Source organism: Chinchilla lanigera, unplaced genomic scaffold, assembly GCF_000276665.1.
Source record: "Chinchilla lanigera isolate Chin_1 unplaced genomic scaffold, ChiLan1.0 scaffold00106, whole genome shotgun sequence".
NCBI lineage: Eukaryota > Metazoa > Chordata > Mammalia > Rodentia > Chinchillidae > Chinchilla > Chinchilla lanigera.
Window position 1 is genome coordinate 2,033,320 of NW_004955507.1, and position 18,120 is coordinate 2,051,439.

Here is an 18,120-nt window from a genome sequence, read left to right on the forward strand (position 1 = left end):
ATAGAGCTATACATGAGTGACCAATTGAATATTCATTGACTATTCTCAATGGTTGTGGTAGGAAACACATAGTAATAAACATACATCCATTAACGAAATAGCATAGGAACAATACAAACATTACAGAGTTATGGACAGATTAGTAGGAAAATATCAGTGGCTGCTGTAATACATGGTTGTATCTTCAAAGTGGTTTCTCAGGAAGACAGAGATATGCAAGAAGGATCTAACAAGTAGTTACAGTCTAATAGTTGTGATAAATAGCAGATTACCTCCTCACCAGTGACTCCTTTCACTGAGGTGTGACAGCTGGAAGGAAGGCCAGGATTAAAAAGAAGGACCGAGAAACTTGCACCTGTGTCTAGTAACAGGTTATTTTCTTTTTCCTCTATAATCATGATTACCCGGGACTCCTCGCTGGAGATGACAGTCTGGCCAGAGGGAGAAGGCAGAGTATGCCCCGGGCCCCCTCATTCCTGTTAGACTAACTGGTAGGATGGGTCTGAGCTCTGGGGCCTCCACTTCAGAGGGCAGACCGATCTCCAGTGGTCACCTTTGCATTCAGGGCGTGGCCCAGGGGGCTTCTTAGGGCAGTTCTTCTTGAGGTGGCCTGGCTTTTAACAGTGGTAGCAGATGAATGTAGTTGTCGAGTTCTTCTTGGGGCCCCAAGAATCAGACCTAAGGTCTATTTCTCTTAGCACTGCAGCAAAAGCAGCTGCTTTTTCTCGGTCTCTTTGTTTTCTCTCCTTGGCCGCCTCCTCGTCACAGATATAGAATACTGAGGAGGCAATTCTTACTAACATCTCAAGTGAGCCATCTGGGTGAAAGCCATTTTTTGTAGCTTTTTCTCTCCAGTGCATTGGGACCCCACAACCACTTAGTGTCCTCTCCCCAACACTGAGCATAGGCAGCACTAATCTCAGTGTAGACCTCTCTGGAGCTCCACGCGTTCCTGCACCGCAGCCTGTACTGTCAGGGAAGAATGGCCTCCAGGGAGTCTCCCTAGGTATTGTGCAAGGTCCTTCTGGTTTCCAGCTTCCAAATGGCTCTTGTGACCCCGGTCAACTACACCTCTGAGTCTTCGGGTGTAGTCTGCATTCTCATGTTCTCCGAGTCCTTGTTTAGCAGCTGCTCCTCCGCTGACTCTATACCTTTCTGGTTCTCAGTGGCAGGGGCAAGAGCAACCTGTTATGTGGCATTTATTCTCAGGGGTTTCTCCATGTTGGGATGATTCACGCATGTCCCTGGGAGGGCCTCTGCAGCCGGCAGGTGGCAGGCCAATTGTGTCATTGCTTCTCTGTCCCATGATGGTTCTCGACTGCAAGGTGGTAGCTGGTGTGAGGGCTGGCGCATGCCAGTGCATGCCGCCATGAGGCTTCCCAGATGCCGGCTGCCCGCCTTCTAGGTGCCTGCGTGGCTAGGGGCCGGCGCAAAGGCTGACGCTCCCTGCCACGCAGCTTCCCAGGAGCAGGCTGCCCACCTCCCGGGTGCCTGCACAGCTAGGGGCCAGCCCCAAGTAGAGTTTATTCTTAACTGAATGTCCACACTGTGGCAGAAACTGTACTGGTGCTGAGGAGCAGAGTGCAAATAAGAGACCAGCTCCCTGCTCTCTGTATGAATTGAAACAGGTGGTTCAAGTTCACCTCACTAACCTTGGGTTAGACTAGAAGTCTGAGGTTTTTTTCAAATCTCAAATGCTAACTAAGGCTTGTAAACAGGTTTGTTGAGAGAGAACCTGCTCTAGTGACTTTGAGACTTGAAGACTTACTTCCCTCTCTGAGGATTAACCCTTGACTTGATTTCAAACTGATTTTGCATACCCATTTTAAAAATAATTTGGTTAGTTCCTTATTTGCATTAGGGTCATCTTGCAAAGTCTGGATGTGGCAATGCTTATAGGTTTTTGGAGGTAGGAAGTCAAAGGTTGAAAAAGGTAGACAATTTCCATCAATTCATAGCTAGACAGGTTCCCAGTGAGCAGCTTCCTCTGTGGTCTGAGCACCTTCCACCCAATACCAGCTTCTCCTCCAGCTCACCTGCTGCTTTGGTCCTTCTTGCTTTTCCTTGCTCTTCTGCTGTCATGAGCCTTGAAAAGATGTCCTTACCACAATCATAGGACCAGAAGTGATTGGCTTTATGGAGGAAGAACTAACTGTTCTTGCCTTTCACAGGCTTTCCAGTGGGCATCAAAGTAACTAGTCCCTTACTATCTGGCTTTCATAATTGCAGTATATAAACATCTTTTTCTTTCTTCTGTTTTTTTTTCTTATGACCTCCTTTCTTTCAATATGACTTTCTCAAAGGAAAAAAATGGATTTCTGTAGTAGAGCAGAGGAGAGATGTAGAAAGAGGAAAGGAGAGAGAGAGAGAGAGAGAGAGAGAGAGAGAGAGAGAGAGAGAGGGAGAGAGAGAGAAAACACAGTGTTTCAAGAATAGAAAAAATTTATAACCCGGGGGAATCCTTTGAGTAAATTTAGGGAAATGAGCTGCTGGACTCCTCAGCGAATCTGTCCTTTCTAGTCAATAAAAAAAAAAAGATAGGGTTTGAGGTTCCTTCCAAAACTGGGTTGGCTAATTTAGCCCCTCCCACAAGCCCAAGGGTCTGTTATATCTCTGATCCTGAGTACCTCTCTCACTGTGACCGACCACAGCAAGCAAAGGCTGTAAAACAAAACACACACCAAAAAAAACCAAAACGAGGAAGGAGGAAGAAAACAAAAGCTGCTACTCATGGAAGGTACAAAGGGTAAGACCAAAAGGATTTGATCCGAATCCTTAAGGAGAGAGGGAGGGAGGGAGGGAGACAGAGATGAGAAGAGAAAAGCTCATACTAAAAGCAAGTTCTTGAAAGAGCAAGATGCAGAAAGCCCTGAATTATTGTTTCCACCGTCTTTCCTCCGAGGAGGCAGAGAAGGAACTTTGGGAAACTTTTTAGGAAACAGAGCTCAGAACTGTAGTCAAGGGTGCCTCTTGAGCCAGCTGGAGGAGCTTGTGAATATTCATAATCCATTTGTATGCAGATCTGGTTTTTAGAGGCAAATAACATTTGTAGTCCCTGTCAGTCGAAGAGGCAGCTGCTTCATCTTCAGTCCGAGTCATCTAGCCTCAGGACGGGTCTGTACCTCAGCGTGTTTGCTGGATGATACTGGTTTCTCTGTGTAGATTTGTTTTGTTCTCAAATTTCCTGCATACTTTCCTATTGTGAAATTAGCAAAGCCTTCTCTACCAGAGTTAGTCTGACAAGGTAATGTAGCAAGAGGCTGTCACAACAGGATCCGGGAGTGTCTTGCAAAAGGCTGAAAGTTTCTTGAGATGTGTGGGGGAGCGCGAATATCAAGGTGAGGGGCGGGGGTGTGGGGCAGGGAGAATAAGAAGAGTTCTATTTTTAAAAAGCAGGTCATATCTGAGCAACTGCATTTAGATTTTGCCTGAAAGCTACTAGAGCAGTCTGTTTTGCACAGATGGTATATAGTGTCTGTCTTTTACCTCTTTTGGGCATTTTCTGCCAGGGCGGAGAACTAGTAGCTTGCCAGTCTTTGAGTTCCAGGAATAATCTCTAACAGTGAGGGAATGTAGAACTAACTCTCACAAACACAAACCTTCATTATCTCTGACTTTGAATATCGCCACACATTTTTATCACATAGAACATGGAAGAATAGAATGAATAACTAACAGAACTTCTTACTAATTATAATAATATAGCTGTTGAGGTTTACCAAGTGTTTGTTCTCTGCTGGGGACTGTTCCAAGCTTCTTATATGTGGTATTTATTCCTCAGATAGACTTTTTGAGATAAATGCTACTTATGGTCATCATCCCCATTTTCCAGATGACAAAGTTGAGGTTCTGAAAGTATAACTTACCAGGAAGTGGTCTTCAAAGGCAGACTCATGTAGGTGTTTCTGAGGGTGTTTCTATTCCAGCATCCCGTTGCTCTTCTCAGAGGACTGTCCCTGAGTAATCAAAACCCTGAAGCTCTGGGGGAAATAATACAGATGAAAGCCCAAATCTGTGAAGGAACTTGTACTTTGCAATCAAGTTCACATATATTTTTCTCATTTGTTATTCGTGACCATTCTTTATGTGCTAGAGAAGCAGATACTACTATTATGGTCTTTTACAAAAGGGAGAAATTGAGGCTGGTAGCGGTTAGGTGATAAGAATCAACAACTGACTGTTGAAAGTCTAAACCAGCCCAGAAATCCTCTGCTTCTAGTTTCTCTTCTAACCTGCACCACAAGCCTGGTCATCTCTGAACTTGTGTTCCCACCCCCAGCTAGTCTTCACTAAGCCACTTTCAGTTCCCCAAGAGAATTGTTCCTTTCCTGTCTCTCAGACTATACGGCAAGGCCTTGAATGACTGCGTGGTCCTCTTCTTCCCCTTTACTCTGGAGCCAGCCTGTTTGAGTTTGAAGCCTGGTTCCATCATTTATTGTGTGCCTCAATCTCCTTATCTCTAAAATGAAGAGAATAATAATAGGGCTGTGTTGGTAAAATGTCAGTTTCTGTCTGGGGTGACAGGTCCCGAGAACAAGGTGCAGCAGATGAAAAGAAAAACAAGAGAGATAAAGTTATGGGACCAGGGGGCTAATAGCCTCTAGGACCAAAGCCTCAATTATAATATTTAGTAGCCTTTTATTAGGATTTTTCACAAAAAGCAAGAACAGGGGAAATGGGAGGAATCATTAGCAGGATTAGTGAGGGCGATACAGTTTAATTATCTGAGGAACTAAACTCTGCTTAGCTAGCCATGATGTCATCATTCCTTTGGGCAGATCTCAGCAAAGCATCTAATGCTGTCTCATCAGCTTTCCACAGGGACTAAGGTCCTGCTTTCATTTCCTTTTACACTGATGGTTTTGTTAGACTTCCTCCAGAACAAGCAATCATATGGCTTGGTCAGGCTCAAAGTCCCATATAGGTAAACTGTAGAATGTCCTTCTCTGCAGGGTTGTGTAAAGACTGATTAAGGTCCTTAGAATGGACTCCATTTGTAGTGTGGTGAATAAATCTTAGCTGTTGCTCCTTCAAGCTTCACCTTCAGCATTATTTTCCTCTTTAAGCCTTCTCCAACCCTTTGAACCTGGGTTAGGACCTCTCCTGAATGTCTCCACTGCGTAATTACCCTTTATGCCTAAAGTAGCGCTCGTCATCCTTATCTACATGCCTGCTCACTGTATCAACTTTCCTCCTCCCTGGTTATAACTCCTTTGTGTCTTTGGATGTACATGCCTTGTGCGTTTGCTTTTCAGTTTCCAAACTCAGGGCAGTTTTATTGTCAGTGTGCAAAGGCTAGTGGGAAAGATGCCTCAGCCATGACAGAGGCACAGGAGGCAGCTTCTCGGGGAGAGGGGTACTCACATAGTAGTCCTTGAGGGCCTAGTCCCAAAAGCCATCCAGGAAGTAGGCAGATACTGAATACTGGTTCGGGAGGAGCTTCATATTAGTTTAGTGATGAGTGGTCAGAGTGGAAGCTCTACAAACTTCTTCACAAGGTCCACAACAAGTCCTGTGAATTAGCATGATTACTAGTCACACTCACCAGCCCCCAGGACAGGTTCTCAAAGTTAGTGTCCATTTCAGAGATAATGCTGAGCTTCCTGAGAGTGGTGAACATTTATGCAAAGACAGAAGGTCCCTGCCAGCCACTAGCACCTTCAGATCTTTAATGGCCATTCAATAAGTATCTAGTAAGCTAAAGTGTCATTATTTTAGAAATGTTCATTCAAGAGTCAGGAAGCTGGTTTAAAGACGGACATTTGAGTTGGGCATGGTGGCACATACCTGTAATTCAGCTACTCAGAAGGCTGAGGCAGAAAGATCACAAGTTTGAGGCCAGCCTGGGCAAGTTAATGAGATACTGCCTCAAAAACAAACAAACAGATGGATAGACAGACAGTTGGGAATGTAGCTCATCGGTAGAACACTTACCTGGCATGTGTGATACCCTGGGTTTAATCCCCAGTACAGTAAAAAAAAAAAGCAAAGTAAAAGGATGTTTGAGTTTACAGGAGGGTTTCCTCCCTTATGGTGTATAAAACTCTTACAATCTGAAGACATTCACAGTTGGATATACTGAAAAACACAATGTATCCCTTTATGGATGGTCTTTTTTCTCCCAGAAAGGGAAGCTGAACCCAGAAAACGCTAAGCTATGTCCCCAGCCCTTTTTAAAACTTTTATTTTTGAGACAACATCTCACTAATTCACAAAGGCTGGCCTTGAATTTGCTTTTCTGTTGCATCAGCCTCCCAGATGGCTGGGATTACAGGATTGCCGCACCATATCCTGATAAGTAGATGATCTTAATTGGTGATGTGACTCCATACCAGGGTGCCTAGTTTAATCAGTAGCTCTGGTTGAAAGTTAGCCTCTATTCCCCACTCAGCTGGGGGCAAAGTGGAGATTTTGGATGCTTCATAGCATAATTCTGCTATCTCTGAACAGAACATCTAGTTCTGTAAATAGCCACACTTTATAGCAACCTTGCTGTCTGAGACAGTGTACTTTGGCAGTGAAAGAAAAACAAACACAGCAAAGGTTGACCCTGAGTAAAATCATAAAGTACATTAAGTTTGTTTCCAGCACCCTCCCTTTCCGCTTCCTGGCACACCTTCAGACCAGTTTGACAAATACCATTGTATGTCTACCATTTATAAGTCTGTATGCCAGATCCTTGGGCTACAAACAGTTTGCTCACAGTGCAGTGGGCTGGAGAGACATACACATAACCAACTCTAATCAAAGCCAGTCTCTGTGAGGTGCCAATAATAATAGCTAACAGTGATTATTTATTATGTGCCAGACACTGTAATGTTTTGTGTTGTCTCATGTAACATTCACAACAACTATGTGATAGTAGTTTCTGCATTTTACAGTGTAGAAGGAGGTCACTTAGCCAAGGTCATATAGCTAGTAATGGACAAGTGGGAAAGTTTATCCTAAGTGCTTAGGCTATAAAGCTTGGGTCCCAACAAATAAGTTTCACCTACCTGCGAGTCATAATAGAAGTATAAAGAAAGTGTCCTGAGAAACAAAATTGGGAGTGATGACTGGGAAAACTTCAATGCATGAAACTTGGACCTAGAAAGATGAGTGTTGCTTTGTGCCCCAAACAAGCTTCTTTCCCACTCTAGCAAAGCTTTAAAAACTTTTCTTTCTTTTATTAAATGTACAAAATAGATTTAAGATTAAAAATCTCCTTCCCTTTTCCAAGTTCTGACAGGTAACACATTACATGTCCCTCCTGGGGTTATGAAGGCAGAAGTCCAGAGTTTAGCCTTGACTGTGAATTTGGGATTACCAGTTATGTAATCAAATGCACTTTTACAAAATGGTCAACTGTATTGTCTAATACAATAATCAATTATTGTCTCAACCATGATTTTCTTGCATGGTAATAAAGTACATCTAGAAAACAGTTTTTAGAAATAATTGTGATTGGCATTGCTAAACCACATTTTCAGAGTGTTTTTGCCCTTGTATTGTCTTTTTTGGTTGCTTTTCCACTGTCTGTAACCAGTAATGGTGCCCAAGGGCAGTACTGTTTAATCCACATACTATTGTTTAGATGTGTGAGGCTCAGCCTACGCAGAATGAAGAAGAGACCTTGGGAAAATCAGGCTTGTACAGAGTTTGTACTTTGAAATGTTTTGGAGGGAAGCCAAAATCAAGGCCAGCCCCTGTAGTGAAGAATCATCAAACATTTTTGAGTTGTGATGGAAGTGCAGAGGAGTGGAAGCTTTAGCTTTGTTTTGGTGTGTGTGTGTGTGTGTGTGTGTGTGTGTGTGTGTGTGTGTGTTTCAGAGGCAGTGTTTCTCAAATTTGAATGTGTGTGTATCTTTGGAGGGCTTCTTAAAAATGCAGATTCTAATTCACAAACTCTGGGATAGGGTTGAGATTTTGCATTTCTACCAGGTGATGATAATGCTGACCTCCAACATGCTGCACTTGGGTTAGCAATAGAGTCATTGCATGCCTTACTCTCAGGTCTTATTTTGCTACCAATTGACCAAGGCCTCCCCTTCCCCAACCCTTCACATAGCTAACACTTTGAGTCACTAATCAGTTATGCCACTGCAGAACATTAGGAAGTCTAACTTGTTGTTCATTCAGCAAACGGGAACTTGAGGTCCTCAATTTGCCATATCTTAGAAACAACTCTGAATCTGTAGCACACAACCTATTGTTAAACGAAATGGCCTTGTGATGAATTTCCTAAATATTTCCACCCTTTCTCCATGGCTCCGAGGTTTCCTAAATTTTTTTTTGTTCTCTTCCTCCAGCATGAGAAATATTGCACCAGAATATGTTGCTGCCTCAGAACCATGGGCTGGGTGTTGGAGTATAGGTACTCAGGGCTGTAGGATTAGGAGCAGAGTGCCTGGGCCATTGTCTGCACTTGGTACCAAGTTAAGAAAGTGGATGTAGAGAGGACTGCTGAATTTTTTTTAGATTTGGAAAATTGAGGGGGTTATGAGGAGAAAACAAGTTGTTGGACAAAAAAGCCAGGGAGGAGACTGTCTTACAAGCATGCAACTTGCAGTTCTTGTGCTACAATATCAGAGTGACTTCAGAGACCCAGGAATAATGACAGTACATGCTGGATATAAAGTAGCATTTCCTTTTCTAAAATTTAATTTTGTGTTTTTCATGTGAGAGATTTTGATGTATACAAAAATGCTTTGTTAAAGGAGACAAACATAATGCTTGAAATAAAAGCTAGTGACTAATAAATGATAATGACATTTCAAAGCCAAATCAGTGAGCAATCACTTGAGGTATGATTAAGGAGAAGGTACAAAGATATGCTAAAGGATTTAAAGGATTACTTTTGCAGTCCATATTCAAGAAATCCGTCTTATTTAGAAAGAATAGAGGTGTTTTCTTTTAATTCATAGGGAGAATGTGAACAATATTTTTATGTCTATGAGGGTGTAGGTAATACATATGCCCACTAAAGAAAACATGATAATATAGATTAAAGAAAAAAAATCCCTCATCTTATTTTGATGTATTTCTTTGAAATCCCTTTTTACTGTGACTGAGTTATTTCTCTCGTTTAGCACTTAGCTGAGTAGGATCTTGAAGAATTATGAGATGGCATCATGATTATTAGGTATATGTAGTTTGAAAGCCTTACTCTGCAGTAGCAATGAATCATGAGGTTTTTTTTTTTTTTTTTTTTTTTTTTACCATTCTGTAGCACAGTCTTTGTTAGCATAACTTTTACTGATATATTATTGATTTAATTATTCCCCTGTTATCACACATTTAGGATTTTTCCATTTCTAGTAAATATTTTTGTGCAGGAACGTTTTCTAAATGTAGGGGTGCAGTGTGAGGACAGAATCCCAGAAGAATTATTTGTTTAGAACTTGTAAATATTTTCTAAAGTTCTTGATCACCGTTGCCAAGTTGCATTCCTGAAGGGTGGACCCTTCATGCTCCACAGCAGTTCATGTTTTACAACATCCTTGACAGCTTTGGTGATCTTTAAAACAGCTTCTCCATTTTTATATTATTTTACCTTGTACTTCTTTAATGACTATAAATTTGATATTTTCCACATAGCATATCTCATCTTTTGCATATTGTTTACACCCTTTGTCTAGAATTAATCTATGTGAGTGCTTCATTGTATATAACATACTCAACTTTTCCTGCCATAGGTGTAGTAGTTTTTCTGAATCTGGTCCTAGTGTTATGTAAAGAGAAGTACAACTATGAGTGACTCTGGTTCATTTTTATGTGCAGTTGTGTAGTTTTCTAAGTAACTTGATATTACAGTTTTACTTTCTCTTTAACACATAAAAATAATTGTTAAAGTTTTAAATAATTTTTATTTTTGTTTAGAACATTATTTTATTTCGTAATGGCAGACAAATACAGTTTTATAGTTTCCTTATAACTAAGTATATGGCCAATTTTTATAAATCTTATGTAAATACTTGTGAATAAGATGTATTGTTAAAATATAAGTTGGATATCTATTAATAAATTCAGTCCTTTTCAATTAGTTGTAATCTGTCCCAGGTATAATTTTCTGCAGTGTGAAATTATAATGTACATGTTTTCACTTTTGTATACTTTATTGATAACTATGAGAATTTTAAGTTCTAGAGGAAAAAAGATACTATTTTTTTATTGTGGCTTATTAAAAAAGGAGTAGGCAATGGTGAATTGAGAATATGAAAGTAAGGCAAATTGATGCAGAGAAGAAGTAACTCAGTAAAGTTTTAGGAAAGATAAAGGAACATGAAGTAACATTCTCAGATTACATTTTAAGGAGCTGGGCCTTGTGTGGCTACCTAACTTTAGGTAGTATGGAATGGATATAAGTGCAGGCTATTAAGCCTTTCCCTCCCAAATAACCATGGTAAATTCTAGGAGACCAGAACCAGGAAGTGGGCCTGGTTGGCAGGATTTAGGAGCTAAAATGGGAGCCAAAATTTCTGAACCATTAAGTCATAGTGGTATTGCTAAGGCTTATGCACAGAAATATATCTGGAGAAATATGTCATCAGCAAAATAATGTTTTAGATATTGCACTGCAAAATCAGAGAAGGGAGAACTCCTAAAGTTTACAGTGAACAAGAATGGGTAAAAAGAAAATTAATAGATTAGACTCATATCTTTTAATTTAAACTCCATAAAATATTACTGATGCATTTGTTCTTGATACCATTTGTTCTCTACCTCCTTTTTCTTGCTTTATTTTGGTGTGCTTAGAAATAATCGTAAAAGCTTTTTCATAGCTCTCGTTCTCTCTCTGTGTCTCTGTCTCTGTCTGTCTGTCTCTCTTTTTCTTAGAGGAGAAGTTTAATTTGGTTTATGGTCAGGGGACTCAGGCCATAGTTAGCTGGGAAACAGAGCAGAGGAACAGTGCCAGAGAGGAGGGGATGAGAGACTAGATATAGTACCCAAGGTCTACCTTCATGATCCACTCAAACATATGCAGACATGTGTTCTACTAATTCTCTGGGTGGTTCCCAAACATACAATCAAGCTTAACCATCACATCATACCCCTTGTCAACTTGACACCTAAACAAATCTCCTTAAACCATACTTACTCTACAAATAAACATAAGTTAAGAACTCCTCACATGATACAAATGTCTTGCATACAACTGGAAATGTAGTAATCTCTTCACAAAAGTTTCAACAATCCAGTATTTTTCAGAAGTCCATGTTCAATCTCTTCTGACTTGAGGGAAACTCTTTGCTGTGAACTTCTGTAAAAATCAAACACAAGTTACATAATCCCAAGGTACAGGGTAAACATTTTCATTCCAAAATGGAGCAATGGAAGTATACAGAAGAACTGGACCAAAATAAGATGTAAGTCCAGCAGGGCAAATATTTAGTCCTGAGCTTTATGTCTGGCATCCAGAAAACTGGCTGTGATATGTGTGTTCCAGAAGACTTGGGCAGCCCCATCCCTATGGTTCTGTGGGTTCCAGCCCACATCACCTCTCTCTTAAGCTGGCTGTGCTCACAGTCTGCAGTTTTTCTTAGCAGATATACCATGCTCCTGGCATCTCTAACTTTCTGGGGTCTTCACTGAACCTTTGGCTTTTTTCCTACAGCTTTTCACACGTTACCCTCTCAGGGGAAGTAGCTAAGTACCCTTGGACCATAGTAGCAATAATTTCTGAGTGCCTGTATGGCAGAGCACAGAAATCCACTGAAATTTCTCTTTCCCTACTAATTAGTTCACCACCCCTAATTTCAGTCTCACACAGTCTCAGGACATGGGCAAATGTAGCTTTTTTTTTTTTTTTTTTTTTTTTTGCCAGAGTGTAATACACATGGCCTGTAGTCCAGTTGCCAATGGAGCACTGTTCTCAACTGAAACCTCCCGAGCTTGGCTTTTACTGCTGCATTTATATCAGCATTCTGATCTTCTGCACTCCAACCAGAGTTACCCATAAAGCTCTACTTCCACTGTTCTAAGTCTTCTCTACCCCACATCTCCAAATCTTTCCAAATTCTTCCTGCAAACCAGTTTCAAAAGCCTTTAAAACCCATGGCCAGGTACAGTCACAACAGTGACCCTACTTTTGGTACTAATTTTCTATATTAGCTTTTTCGTCACTGTAATACAACACCCAACACCCACAACTTAAAGAAGAGCTTTAATTTGGCTCATAGTTTATGAGATTCAGTTCACGATTCACAGGTTTCAAAGCAGAAAGATCATGGCAGTAGAGCAAAGCTACTTAGTTCATGTTGGCCAGAAGCAGAGCAGGGATATAGCGCCATAGAGAAAAAGATGAAAGACCAGATATAGTACCCAAGGTCATGTGTCCATCCACCCAGACACAAACGGACGTGTGTTCTACCAATGTGCTACAAACAACATCATCAAGAAAATAAAAAGCTAATTCACACAATTGGAGAAAAAATTTTAAATCATATATATAAAAAAAGAGGTCTTAGTTCATAATGATCATAGTAAAGTAACTTCTCAGAAAGGGCATCAGTGTGTGGTGGAAGAGTGACAGCTTGTTGTAAACATGGAAAATCTTCTCTGTTAAATCATGGGAAATATTCCTCTGTTGTCTTGGGAAATTTAATGCTATAAAAAAGTTGAAGACAGCTGATTTTCAGCTGGAATGGTTTTGGTTCACTATTCCTCAAATTTGCAATTTTAGCAGTAAGCCAACTGAGAAATAGACTTCCCATCATAGATTTTTGCCTGAAATGTGGTAAGCCTTATTTTCAGAACTGAAGTTTTTTAAAAGAAAGGATGATTTCTCCTGTTGTAACTTTATTCAGAGCTCCTGCATTTGAGATTTTTTCTTCTTCAAGGATCTATTATTTGAATTTTCACCTCTGAATTTCATATTTCTTTCTTCCATTTTCTTCCTTTCCTTTCCTTCACTTATTTTTCATTGCAATTTGAAATTACTTTCTTCTACATCACTCATTCAATTTTCCTTAATGACTTCCAGTATAAACTGTCATTCAGCTAGTGTTTTTGAAATCTCTTATCTTAGTTCTCTTCTCATAGAAACATCCCCTTGTCTTTAGTTAAAGAAACAGACTTCCCTGTCTTTCCTGCAGCCGATGTATTTTGGAGCGCCCCCATTTTTCTACTTTTGTGACATTTTTAAATCTAAGAACTTACTGAAAGAAAAGAGATTGCTTTTGTACAGTGTGTGTACAAATGAATGTATGTATTTTTCACCTTGTTCTAAAAAGGTTTTAAAGATCAAGGAGAGGTTCATCCAGGTCAGTGTTAGAGATGGCATCAGAGGATAGAGGGACTAGAGCTGTTAGAATTTGTTCAGAGGCGTTAGGGCATTCAGAGGCCTATGGACATTCAGGAAGTACCCTTCTCTGCACCCATTTCCTTGCTTTTGCAAAAATCTAAAATCTCTTTAGAACCAGGAAATGAGCTCTTGCTCCACTGCTTAGCTGTGCCTTTGTTGGAGATTTGTTTTCAACTCTCTTTATATTCATGGTAGACACAAGCTGCCAGTTCACAGAGACATAAACAAAACAAAACAAACCTGGGGTTTCCCAAAGTTTCCCATACCCCTCCCATCACAGTGTGCTGTTTTTATTGTTCCCAAGTTTGGGAATGTTTTTTTTTTTTTTTTTTGGTTTTTCTCCGGTACTGGAAACTGAACTCACGACCTTGCGCTTGCCAGGCAGGTGCTTTTGCCGCTGAGCTAAATCCCCAGCCCCTAAGTTTGGGAATGTTGAAAGGCCAACTAAGGCATCAGTTTACTTGTCGCTGGACATGCTGCTTTGTCTCAGAAGAGGGGATGTTGGCCATTACTGGGATTTCTTAATTCTAATGTTTTGTTACTTTATTTTGGGGTAAATATTTTTGGGAGTACACAAATAGATTTTCATAAGGATGTGAGAAAGTATGATAAAGTATTTTTACTTATAATATTGTCATATTCAGTGGTCATAGAATTGGTTCTGTGAGGTTACTCAGGGCAGTAGTCTAAGAATGAGTTAACCATTTAGTGAGCAATGGAGGTGGGATTTTATTTGGTTTCTGTGTTACTGCAGTAGGAGAAAGATGATAGGGACCTACTAGGCACTGATGGGGGGTGGGTGGGAAGGGCTCAATTTAGATAGTATTTCTTTCCTTTTTTTGACAGTATTTCTGAGGTGGTGTGTGAGGTAAAGGGCTAGGTGATTTATTGGGAAGTAAGAGGAGACATATCCCAAGATGTATCCCAAATATGACTTGAATGACTGGGTCAATATGTATTTATGAACAAGGCTGAGAATGGGAGAGGAAGAGTAGATTTGGCAGAGGAAGAAGGAGAAAACAAACTTGGGAATGCTAAATCTGAGATGTCTGTCAGATGTTATCCAAAGCAGAGGTATTCTGATGTTTGCTGGAAATTTGGTTCTAGAGATTGGAGAGGACTGCCCCAAATCAAAAGATAATGGGAGGTGGAATTGGATGGAGTAGGTGGTTGAGGGTATAGGCATGAAGAAATTCAATAGAATTATAAGGAATGAAAATAGAGGAGAATAAGTGGAAGACAATTCAAAAGAATTAAAAAATGGGACCCAGGGAAACACCAATATTAATAAAGGCGAAAGAGACTCAGAAGGAATGTTGATAAAGGTATGACAAAGAAAATGAGAGAGTCTGAACCTCGTTACTACTGCAGGAAGAGTGTGTTTTGAGACTCAAAGTGCCAAGTGCACAAATGGCGAAAAAGAGAACAAGAATAGGTGGTGTATTTCTCTTGTTGTAGCATATCCATTCCTGCTCTCTGGTAGCTTAATGACTTTCAGAATTGGGATGGAGAAAGGGGATAAAGTAGAAGAGGATGTAGTCCTGGGAAGCCAAATAAGGTGTTTCAGAAAGAGGAAGTGGTGAGCTGGGTCTGTGTTGCTCAGATGTCAAATAAAATGAAACCGATAATTGACCATGGCATTATCACAGTGGAGGTCATTAGTGATCTTTTGTTTGAGTGCTGGGGGCAAAATTCTCCATGCAGTTTGTCCTATTGTTCTCTTCCCCTCTTTCCCACCTCTTATCCCTGATCTCAGGAAGAATCAGTGACGTCTGAAGAACATGGTGGAAAGGGAGGGAGGCAAAATTTCTCAAAGGAAATGAGAGTCCTGGTGCCCAGAAGGGGAAGTGGGCTCTTGGCAGACAATAACTAGAGATGTTTACTTCAGCTAAAAATAGGCTGTTTCTGTCTTGCATATCCTATTTCTGTCTGGACCATCAGCTATATGTGAAATCTTTTAGAAATGGAAACATTTATGGGAAGGTGTGTAACTCCCTGATGTTAACAGACCATCATATTACAAACATTGTCTGTAGATCTGTGAAAGAAAAGCTATCAGCCTTACAGTTATAGTTAGATGTGCCTTTTTTTTTTTCTTTTTATTTGGTGGTACTTGGGATTGAACTGAGGACTTCATTATGCCAGGGAACTGATCTGCCACTGAGCTACATCCCCACCTTGAGATGCTTTTTTTCATGAGAGAAAATGGTGCCTCTTAGATATATTTTTTTCATTACAATTACAAATGTTTCTCCCCCATTCAAGAATGATACCATTAATTGGACATTCCCTCATATTCCTGGAAGAGTCTGAGAGTTTCCTTGACTTCTTTTTAACCTCATTGATTACTTGTATGTTTTCTCTCCTAAATTTTACTTCACTGTAATGTGTTTAGAGGCAAGCCATCTTTTGCTGGACTCCAGTGATTGAAGGACACCTTCGTCCCCGTCTTACACCAGTTTTGGCTTTCTTTGACTCTCCATGAGCCATTCAGCCAGTTTGGCAGATGGGCACCAAGGCTGACGTATCACAGCATATTCTATTGACAATGGCTGTTCCGCTACTGAAGAAACCTTAAAAGGCAATGGCAGTTTGGCCAATTCTTAACTTTCAACATCTTCTCCTATTTTACAGCTATATTTATTGGGTTGAATTTTTTGAAATAGACAATTACATAAGTAAAAATCTGTTACATATTGGCAGTTTCTTAGGGTTCATCCTAATTTGTAAATTATCCTAGATGTCAAGGACATGCTATAGAAAATATCCCAGTATATCTCTAAAATAGTTTCTGGAAGTATTTTCTATGAGTCCCAAGAACCCAATCAGGGCTGCTACATACAGTTGTATATTGTGCATGATGCAACTCCAGGTGTATCTATATGGTCCAGAATGTAAATAGCATCCACTGGGATTGTTCAGTACACAAACTACATGAACATTCAAGCCAACACTGAAAACCCCTTCTTATTATAGCCTGAAGCAAAAGATCAATTGTTAAATCAAAATAACAGTGATTAATTATTTAGATGCTTCCTAACTTCTCAGGGATATAATTAGGCCCCTTTCTACCCTTCTGCTAGGTTTTCATATGGCAATGTTCCACAGGCATCTAAACAGTTAAATCTGTTTTGGACCTTTCATAGTTTTTCTACCTTATTATATTACATTATATTTTTATACCTGTTATAAAAATTTATTCTCATGTGTTATATCCATACTACTTGAAGATATTTCTAAAGACTGGCAAGGTAAAGGAGGCTGATGAGACTCAGACCACTGATGCAAAGATGGTAGAAATTCATTTCAAATCAGCCGACTGAGGAAACTATTGATTATTATCATCTGTTGGCCAAAATAGATGAGAACTGAGACTCTGTTTTTTAGTATACAAACCACACGTGGGCAGGCAGTAAATGTGACTCTTGTTAGAGTCCAACAGAGGGTATGTAGGCGAGGAAATGTCAGTGGCTAAACAATATGACAAAATACTGCACCTCACTGGTAAACAGACAAACAACCAAAAGTAAAACAATGAGGTGCTGTTTTCCTACATGTCTTAGTCACTGTTACTCATTGTTGGGGAAAATGCCCAAAGCCTACAGTTTAAAGGAGGTTTATTTTGGCTCATGTGTTCAGTCCATGATGCCCTGGCTCAAGGAAGAAACAGCATGGTGTAAAGATATGGCAGAGGAAGGCTGCTTGCATCATGGTGACCAGGAAGCTGAGGGCAGAAGGAGGACCCTAGAAGGAAGATAAGCCCTTCCACGTCCAACCAGGCCCTACCTCCCAACAGCATTGTCAGCTATAGTGCCCTCTTGATCCAATCACCTTCTAAAATCCCCACCTCGCAGCACATGAGCCATTTGGGGAACGTTCTAGATCTACACCACACCATACCAAAAGGCAAATTTTATTTTCTTTTAAGTGACCAGTGTAGTTGAAGATATGAGGAAATCAGTATCTCAAACTGTTGGCCAAAATGTGATCAGTAAATTTTTCTGGTTGGCAGCTTGGCTATAATTATTTAAAGGTTTAAAAATGTGTGTTTCCTGATTCAACACATCTACTGTGAAAACTTACCCTAAGTAAGCTATCCTGGAAGTGTGTCTAGATGTACATACAAAGATATGTACTAGAGTGCCATTTGAAAGAGTGAAAAATATGAAATAACTGAATTACAGTTATATGTAAAACAATAATAGAAAGATTATGTGAAAGAATGTGTAAGGACAAGAATATTGTTAGAAAAAAACCCCATGTTATAAAGCAGAAGAGTCAAGACCCACTTTATTAAAAAATTTAATGAACTTAGACATTAAATATTTACTGGAAGAACACTGGGAAGATACACATGGAAATATTTTAAAAGTTGAAAGAGTATGTTTTGTTTTCCTTTTTCATATTTTTCTGTATTTTCAAAATTCTTAATAAGCATATAAAGTCATTTTTGTAGTCATAAAAATGCCATTTAGAAAAATTTATCATTTAAAGTCAAGTGGAAAGTAATAAAAATTAGGTGGGTTTAGAAACAATATGAGAAGCATAATAAGCTGCCTATTAGCTTTTATTTTTCATTTTCATGTGTGTTAATTTTCCACAAACTACAAAACTTACAAGTCTCTTTCTAAGAGCTGGAGCCATAACAGAATACTGTATCAAGAAATGAGATACGTGTAACTCAGGAAAGAGTGGGGGATATGTCTGAATTCAAATTAAGAAAAGGAGGTAGAAGCAACCAAAATGAGATAAACTTGGATTTTAAAAAAGGAACATGTATTGACAAACTGAAAACTCTGTGTGTGTGTGTGTGTGTGTGTGAGAGAGAGAGAGAGAGA

The 18,120-nt window shown here is 39.8% G+C and overlaps 1 protein-coding gene and 1 long non-coding RNA gene across 6 annotated transcripts in view; one reads left to right on the plus strand and one right to left on the minus strand.

Annotated features, from left to right (window-relative positions):
- The window catches only part of LOC102011343, a 43,938-nt gene that overhangs the window by 21,910 nt on the left and 3,908 nt on the right, over positions 1 to 18,120 (minus strand). For both annotated transcript variants that reach the window (XR_264370.2, XR_001231618.1), the window contains exons 2-4: positions 11,078 to 11,239; positions 5,365 to 5,512; positions 3,867 to 3,980 (exon numbers count right to left, since the gene is read on the minus strand). This is a non-coding gene — a long non-coding RNA (uncharacterized LOC102011343). The remainder of the gene's footprint in view (positions 1 to 3,866; positions 3,981 to 5,364; positions 5,513 to 11,077; positions 11,240 to 18,120) is intronic.
- Positions 2,599 to 18,120, plus strand: part of Entpd1 (ectonucleoside triphosphate diphosphohydrolase 1) — a 105,410-nt gene continuing 89,888 nt past the window's right edge. For 2 of the 4 annotated variants that reach the window (XM_013506151.1, XM_005407553.2), the window contains exon 1: positions 2,599 to 2,746. Coding sequence is in view for 1 of the 4 variants with exons in the window: in XM_005407553.2 (XP_005407610.1) it covers positions 2,731 to 2,746 (16 nt within the window). In the remaining 3 variants the exon portion in view is untranslated. Of the gene's footprint in view, positions 2,747 to 3,047; positions 3,115 to 3,259; positions 3,339 to 18,120 lie in introns of those variants that run through there. The other 2 variants (XM_005407549.2, XM_013506153.1) reach the window with 2 other exon arrangements.